The sequence below is a fragment of the Halyomorpha halys genome, unplaced genomic scaffold (genome assembly GCF_000696795.3).
Source record: "Halyomorpha halys isolate HHAL.00 unplaced genomic scaffold, Hhal_1.1 Scaffold24.1, whole genome shotgun sequence".
Taxonomy (NCBI): domain Eukaryota; kingdom Metazoa; phylum Arthropoda; class Insecta; order Hemiptera; family Pentatomidae; genus Halyomorpha; species Halyomorpha halys.
The window spans coordinates 774,401-783,584 of NW_027107648.1; the positions used below are offsets into that span (position 1 = coordinate 774,401).

Here is a 9,184-nt window from a genome sequence, read left to right on the forward strand (position 1 = left end):
AATATTAAAAATAATAAATAGTGAATACTTTTTATAAAAGTAAACACTTGAAAGTATTTGTTTATTTTTATTCAAGAGAAATTCATTAAACTGTAAATTATTCATCAAACTGTAAATTAATTGTTATTTACAGTTTGCCAAACGGCTATAATAAACACAAGATACAAGTTAGAACGCAAGCACCTTAGCATGATATAGTGAGGTGCTTTGAATTTCCTTTGAATACATATTTTTAATTTTATACAGCAGCAAAATTAAAAAAAAAAAATCTACACAATAAAAAGTAATCAAAAAGTCAATAAATTAAATAAAACATAAATTATAAATAATGAAGAAAAAAAAAATTAATACTCTTGGTTAAAAGATAAAACATATACAATAAACAAGTTTTTTCATATTTAGTGATCTTGTAATAAAATGTTGTCGGAAACAGGAGTAAAGACAGAAAAAGTTTTGTGCCAATAAGTAGGTGTATTCTTTAATTGTCAAAAGCTGTGAGACAGACAACATGCTTGAAATTTCAGTATACAGAAATAATTTTTTACTATTCTCATTCATATGTTTTGATCTGATAATCTGAATGTTAATAATAGTAGTGACAGACTCTAAACATTAGTAACTATGTTGTGAATTATGGGCGGTCTCCTTCTCGTGAATATATTATTAGTTTTATTAGTTCATTTACATTAATGTTCCATTTTTTAATATATGACTGAACAAATATAGTGCAAAATTGATAAGTCAAACTACAAATATCAGAAGAAAGAAATATTGTTTTAGTATATTGTAAATCCTATAGGTTTTAAACAGTAAAGTCCTGCATATAATGACTAAAAGCATTATGTATAAATTCTACTCAAATAGTAAAATAATTCATTCACCTAAATATTCACAAATATAAAAATTAATTAGAGGATATACTAAAATAACTTCAGGAAAGCCAAATAATCATTGGCCATTGAAAGTTAGTTTATAAGAGGCAGATCTGATCAAACACTTTTAAAAAATAATAATATATATGCCGAATTTATGTTATGAGAATCAAACATGCAATTCAACAGATTTAAACCACAAAAAAATCATAAACTACCTCAATCTTCTGAACGAATTTTCTACCACCTCAAAGTTCAGCTGAGACTTGCCAAAGTCTTCTCTTTAAAGAAAAGGAAGCTTGGTTATCTGCCAAACCAATAAGAACCAACCGCCTTCAAATTAGCATCACCCTTCAACAAACGATACTTAAATCTACAATCACATACAGTGCCTCCCAAAAGTTTTCACGAGCAAGAATGTATTTTATTTATTTAAAAAAAAAATAGTGAATTGTAAAATGTGAAATATTTTATAAATTCGTACTCTTCAAGAAGGGACATATTATGAAATTAACTGCGTAATGGGGGGAGGTTCTAATAACATCCTATGCTAATGCTATGAACTAAATGTATTGTAAAAATTAAAATGACTTTTTTAAAAAAAACTTAATATTCATATAAACATTATTTAAAGCAATTAAAATGCTTGCATATCCTGCTGCTGCAATAATCTATTCTTCATTTAACTTTTCATTTACAATTTATTCAGCTTGAGGGGGCTACCATTTGATTTTTAGGGACATATTTACAAATTAGATTATAGTGCAGCCCAGCGCTTGGTTGAACACCTTAAGATGGGCTGTACAATACCCGCTGCTTAATCCAGTCAGTGATCCTATCCTTCGAGTACACCTGGCGAAATCTCTTCTTATCGTTCACACACTCAGAGGTGTATCACACCCTCACCTGATCTTACCCTTCTTCATTGTTTGTCCAGGATAATAAGGTGAGTCCTGTTCGTGGAGTCTTTTAGGAGTAAGATATGGCTCTTGGCTAGGGCCAGACTTAATTTCCTCCTAATGTACTATTCTCCAATGAGACATCATTACGCTTCATTTTTTAATCTAGCTCTGCTATCCTTGGCCATAATGACTGCCATGTCTTCTACATAGCCTGTGGCAAGCAACTCTCTATCTTCTAGCTCATTCTGAAAATTAATTAATATTTAAACTAATTTGAATTAATGATGCAAAACTACCATTTGGGGAACAACTAAACATGCTTATTTTTCTTTACTGTAAATATTAATTATTGGAGCATAAAGTTATTAAATACTCCAATATTTACTATTCACAATATGTAAAAAAAGAAGTTTGTTAACTTTTTCTCCCTTAAGTCGACTTTTTTATCAGTAACTATCCCACAAGTTAGAGAAAAAACTGATGGGACGGATGTCACCATTACTGACAAATACTTAATTGCAACTTTAACCACAGTAGAATTCTTATAATTATAAGAGTAAAATGTCAATGGGTTGTCAGTTTTTTGGAAAACTGTCGCTCTCGTTTAAAATGTTTTTAAACCCTCATGGAAAGTTCTGGAATCAAAATTGAAGTGCTCTGATTGTGATAAATTAATTGTGGGCTGCCATTTTAATTATCTTTATCCCGTTGTTAGCCTGAAGGTAGGAAGTACTTCCTCCTCCCACCACATTGTTGATAGGAATCCGTTTCCTCCTTTTATTTTGAATTTGAACTTTTCATAATATTTAATTTTTTTATTATTTTACTTTTGCAATTAGAAAAATTGAGACAAACATAAACATAGAGAATAAAACATGGATGTTAAAAAACCATTAGTTTTAATAAATTGATTTTCAGAACATCTATGTCTGTGCTGCATCCCTAGTTAGCAGGGTTAAGTTGTTAGTGTATAGACCAGGAGCTAAAAGAATGTTCGATAATGATGTCTACCCTCTTCTTGAAATTTTGAATTTTTTTAATATCTCTTTCCTGAACCATTTCTAGTTCTTTCCATAGTTGTTATCTCAATACATCACAGTTGAGAATTTTCCGTAGGTATATAAATCTAGCAAAAGTAATTTAAACAAAGTCTCTAATATTGATTTGCTCAACATGTTGGTGAGTTGCTTTAGAATCAGGATCTTCCTCATATGAAGGGGAGTGATCAAACTAGCTCCCTATATAGATAGAACATTATGTGGTAAAAGACACCATCTTTGATCACAACTAAATGCTTTTAGCTTTGATAAAACTCAACACTTTCTGTATGACTGCAGATAATTTATCTTTCATGTAGTTTTTGTATGGCCGAGATTCGAACATTCTTAAACAGGTTCTAGGCATTTTCTTTTATTTAAATTCAACTAGAAATTAAAACAGATTTACAAAGTACACATTTGGAAAAAAAGTGAAAAATTGTAAGCTTTATTTCATTATGTGTATAATGAGAGTGATAGTATGATCAAAATAAACTGAAAATTTCAAGATCCACTATGAAATGATAAATTTTGAAATTTTTCAGTTTTTAACATCAAGATGAATATTTATCAAAATATTCAAATGGTAAACAATAGCTTATAATATAGGAGAAAAGAATTCCATAACCTCAGTTCGTTTCTCCAAATAAAAATTTCAAACCAAATAAGATTTCAGGAACGATTAAAAAGACACATTAAGAGTATTCAGAATTTACTAAGACTTTTAGTTTTAGATATTTTTTATTAATTTATCTCTTTTTTAGGGGTGTTACCCATTTGTTGATGATTACGACACCACACAATAACCAAAAAAATTCATTAAAAAAAATTGTACTTAAAATATTTGTAAACTAACAGTAGAAAAACATCCAAAATAGAGGTGTCAAAAGTATTCCAAAATCATAATTCATGCTGTTAATATTTCCTTTCACTCTCAATGTTATAGTAACATATTGTAATATTCAAGAATTATTAAAAGTAAATAAAAAAGAAATTTAAAAGTTTTTTACTTATTCTCATATCTTAGGTTCAGCTTTGTTTCAAATGAAAAGCTTTAATATTTAACAGATAGGAAAATTTTATTTAAATTTTATAATACAGTAGACTCTTAATCTCAGGGCGGGTTTCTAAGCAATCAGAACTGACACTTTTCTATCAATAACATTTAATTTTATTAATATCTCTTTTACAAATGTATTTAATTTTAAGTAAAACAAAACTAACCAATTTCGTAGAATCTTATTTTGATGATTTTCTCAACAAACTAACATTGACTGTTGCCAATCTTTCTGTAAACAAACACTAACGAAACAAAGCATTGTTCCTCTAATAGTTTTTTACTCATTTCTCATCCACCGAAGTGTGTATTTTGGCGATCCAAACAGAGTCCCTTATTCTTCTTGGGAGACTCTCCTATGTCCTCTTTTTCAAGATGTCCACTCTTGAGCTGGCCGAAAGATGATGAGGACTGCCTCATCCAGGAAACATCATACCCTAATGTCATGTGCCTAAGCAATGAATCTCAAAAACCGAAACCTTCCTTCCCCTTCTATCGTTGTTAGTTCTCAACATTGATTGTACCACTATGGTTTTGAGTTTTTTTCTATGATTTCCTTTACGAATAATTTTCTTTAATACTTAGTCTTAACTTCTATTTTTTCTTAAATGTATTGTAATTTCAATTATGATGAGAAGTTAAAATAAAGTTTTTAAAATATTTTAATCTGTTCAACATGGCCATGATTCAACGAATTTGTGGAAGGACTCGCACCGCAATCTTGGCTTTGTTTTGAATAATGTATTTATTATAGACGATGAAAATTGGTTAGCTTGCTTTTTGGATCAAAAAAACAAATGAACAATATTTAACGTTGATACATAAAATAAAAATAAAACGAAAATCATTTATATATAAAAATAACTATTTACTCATAAAAGAGGATATTACAATATATAAGAATATTGAAACTGTACGTAATAATATATAGGGAAAATAGTAACATTAAAATCAAGGATGAAATAAGAAAATAACAAAGATATGAGAATCAAGTAAATAAATACAGGTAAAAAATTGGAAATTATTTAAAATTGAAATAATATAGAAAATATAAAAAATTATATAATACACATAAAAAAATACATATACTTTTTTTAAAAATATTTTCTATATTACTTCAATTTTTAAATAATTTCTAATTTTATATCTGTATTTATTTAGTTGACACTCTTATCTATATTATTCTCTTTTTTCATTCTTAATTTAAATATTAATATTTTCCCTATATATATTATATACAGTTTCAATATTCTCATATTACACAATATATTTTCTTCAATACAACATCTGTACCAATATTATCCGTTATCTTCTCGTGTTTGTAGTTTTTCTGTAATCTATTTTATCATTCAGGTTGATAACTAATTTTTGTTCTTAGACTTCATAAAGGCCTGAAATTCTGGCCGAAATTTTGTGTTCTTCACTGACCACACCCCCAATCATCATCTCTTATTATATTTAGTGATAAAGGTATTGCGAGAGTATAAATGGCATTCAGTAAAAAATATTATTCATTCTTAAAATATAATAAATACAGTTTAGATTTATTTGCATATTGTATATTTTAAATTTGAGTATGGTTGGCTAAAAAAACAAATAAACAAAATTATTTAAAAGATTTTGATATGGAAATACTTTCCATTCCTTAATAATTCATATACCTGCTAAATATACATAAAATCTCTTTATCAACATAAGTAATGCAGAAATTAATTAAGAGAAAAAATAAAAATAAATCAAGGTTTTTCGGTACACTCAGTAATGTAGATATTACTCAACCCCACCTGATTTGAGGTAATTTTTGATGTACTCCTTACTTGCAAAGACTAAGGCAATCTTGCCATTGTTATTCCTATCATTGAGAGGAACTCTTTGCCCTATATCAATATCAAAATTACCACCAAATGATGCAAACATTAGTGTCATCCGATCCCCATTAGTCTGAGTCATGTAATAAATCAGAAATAAAAATTGAGCTTGAATTATTTGCGCGCAATCATCAGAGACATCCTTTATGTCTGTCTGTTCAGCTCTTTTACTACCTCAATATGCCCTTTACGTACTGCTTTATGTAGGGCAGTGTCTCCATTGTTAGCCTTATCATCGAGAGGTGCTCCTCGGCCCATCAGAAATTTAACAATATCTAAATAGCCCCTATGCGATGCCTCCATTAGAGGTGTCCAGCCCCCATTATTCTTAGCTGTTAGATCTGCTCCTTGATCCACAAGCTCTTTTACTATGTCAATGTGCCCTCTTTGTGCTGCTTTATGTAGAGCTGTGTCTCCATCACAATCCTTATCATTAAGAGGCACTCCTCGGCTAATCAGAAGTTTAACCATATCCAAAAAGCCATCTTCTGATGCTTCTATCAGTGGTGTCCAGCCCCAAATACTCCTAGCTTTTGGATCTGATCCATGGTCGAGCAATGTTAATGCACAATCAGTACAGCCGCCCTCAGCGGCATAGTGAAGAGCAGTCCGCTCTCTTTTGCTCTTGAGAGTTAGATCTGCACCGCTGAGTAATAAATATATAACTAAAATGTTTGATTTCGAATTTTTTGCAGCAGTCATAAGAGCCGTGATACCCCTATCATCCTTTATGTCTATCCTTGCACCACCTTGAATTAGAACCTTCACTACTTCCAGAGATCCACTGGCCGAAGCTGTATGGAGAGCTGTTTCCCCATTTCTAGTTGTAAAATTGACATCTGCACCCAAGTCTAGCAGCATTTTAACAACAGATGGGTCAGTAGCAATATGTAAAGGTGCAAGGCCTTCTTTGTTTCTGATGTTCAATGGCACTCTATGATCTTTCAATAATTTAAGCATTTCAGCTGCATTACTCGAACGGACTATCAAATGAGCTATGGTGTCATCATTTTCGAATCTTAAATCTTTTAAAGTTTTATATTTCAAAAGTACTTGTAACATATCAACATCTGTTGACGCAACTGCCATACTTAGACAGTTTCTCATCTCTGTTTCCAAACTGGTATTACCCACTCTTTGCAGTAAGATCTCTGTCCCCTGGACATTGCCCGCCTTGACAGCCAATACTAGCGGGATTTCGCCAAGGTGGTTCCTTGTGCTTGGATCTAATCCTGCTTCAAGTAAGGCCTGCAGTGCTCCATTCTTGCCAGCAGCAGCCGCAATGTGGAGGTAAGAGTTACCTCCGGACAACTGCTGCTTTATGTTAGCACCTGCCAAGAGCAGTTCTCTGATAGATGGAGCACTGTTATTTTTAATAGCTTCTTCCAAACGAGTATGGTCACCAACTTTGTGAACTTCAAGATCCGCCTTCAGAAACCCATGTTCAGCAGTAGAGAATGTGCCATTCTTCACAGCCAAATCAACAAGACTGTTCTCAGACTGAGTCGACCCATTGACATTTTCTGTTTTAGTGGCAATACAAATTATTTTACACCCAGTGTCAGATGCAGCCTTCCTCTCTTCCTGCGTCAAATAGTCACTGCTTTCCTAGAAATAAAATATATTGTTAATACAGCGTGGTCAGAATAGAAAGTTTTGTGTGGTTTTTAGAAATAAATTTTTGTAAACGGAGCTACAAATACATAAGGGATATTTACACATAATGAGATCATTGCATAATTAGGAACAGTAATGAATGTATTTTACATGTTCCTAACAAATAATGACCACTTTTGGGAAACAAAGACACATTTGCATCGTTGAAAGCAGTGTTAGTTAATAGAACCACGAGAAGTATCCTTAACCAGATTCAGGGTGAAGAAGAAACATATAAAAACATATAATATACATATAAAATAAAATATACATACTTTTTTTTTTTAATATTACTTCAATTTTTAAATAATTTCTAATTTTGTACCTGAATTTATTTAGTTGATACTCATATATATTTTAGTTTCTTTTTTTTATTCTTAATTTTAATATTACTATTTTCCCTATGTATTATTATATAGTTTCAATATTCTAATAATATCATGCTATGCATTTTCTTCAATACAACTTATGCACCTACATTATCTGCTATCTTCTTATGATTGGTGTTTTTCTGTAATTTCATTTAATCATTTTGGTTGTTATCTGTCTTTGTTCTTAGCCCTGATGAAAGCTTATAACGTTGGTACTAATAAATAAGCTTTTACTTATTTGTGTCCTTCTCTAACAGAACTCCTAATCATTATCTCCTCTTAGTATATTTAATGATAAATATATTACGAGAGTATAAATGCTGTTCAGTAAAAATTAGTCATTTTTGAAATATAATAAAAACTAGGGATGTACAATGCCATGATAAGGCCCTCTCATATAGGGCTGCGAGACCTTGGGTCCAACAGGTACTCTTGAAAATAATCGAGAGGTCTTAACAGAAAGTCCTCCGTACAATTACAGGAGCGATCTGGGATCAGAGTCTTAACACAAGGAGGAGAAGAACTAACAGTGAACTGCTGGCAGAGACTAGTCAATCAATATCTCACGATATGAAGGCAATAAGGTTGAGATAGGCAGGGCATTCGGCTTTAAGTAATACTTCAGAACACCTCTACACAGCAATGAATGCCAGTGTAGAAGGCAAGAGACCCCGCAGGAGGCCAAAAACCAGATGGATAGATAGAATCAACAAAGATGCGAAAGAGCAGCATGCAGCAAACTGGAAAGCAATAGCCCAACACAGTCAGGAGAAGGCTGGTTTGGCTGGTTCTAAAATCTACAAGGTTTATAGAGCCAACCAATAAAAAAAAAAAAAATACATTTTAGATTTATTCATGTATACATCATATTTTAAACTGGAATACGATTCACTAAAACAAAAAATGTTTTATGAAAATACTTCCATTTCTTTATAATCCATATCCCTAGCCACATCTACATAAATCCTCTTTATCAACATAAATAATACAGAAATTAATGAAGTGAAACATATCAACAAATCATGATTTTATTCTATGCTCAACAAAGCAGCAACTAAGAGAGATAAAATCAAAGAGGACATTAACTCAACACTTATTGTTTTGAATATTGGATACCATTTGCACATCACTTAAACAAGAACTAGCCAAGTGTCAAAAAACATGAAACTTTACTAAAATAAAGATAACTGATATATGCCATCATATCTCTGTCTCTTTAATAAAATTTGTATTAAAGGTGGTAAATAAACAATATGAAGTAACATTAGGTTTTTATTAATGATACAAATAAAGGAAATCTTCATACAAAAATAAAAATATAAAATGCAACAAAGGACACTATCATAATATTATTATATAATTATCATATCATAATTATTATATAGTTATTTAGTAATTATATATATTATATTATACATTAT

The 9,184-nt window shown here is 30.8% G+C and overlaps 1 protein-coding gene across 1 annotated transcript in view; it reads right to left on the reverse strand.

Moving 5' to 3' along the window:
- Positions 1-5,361: 5,361 nt before the first annotated feature.
- Positions 5,362-9,184, reverse strand: part of LOC106682520 (putative ankyrin repeat protein RF_0381) — a 20,037-nt gene continuing 16,214 nt past the window's right edge. The window contains exon 5 of the mRNA XM_014423425.2: positions 5,362-7,344. Coding sequence (XP_014278911.1) covers positions 5,881-7,344 — 1,464 coding nt within the window. The 3' untranslated portion in view covers positions 5,362-5,880. The remainder of the gene's footprint in view (positions 7,345-9,184) is intronic.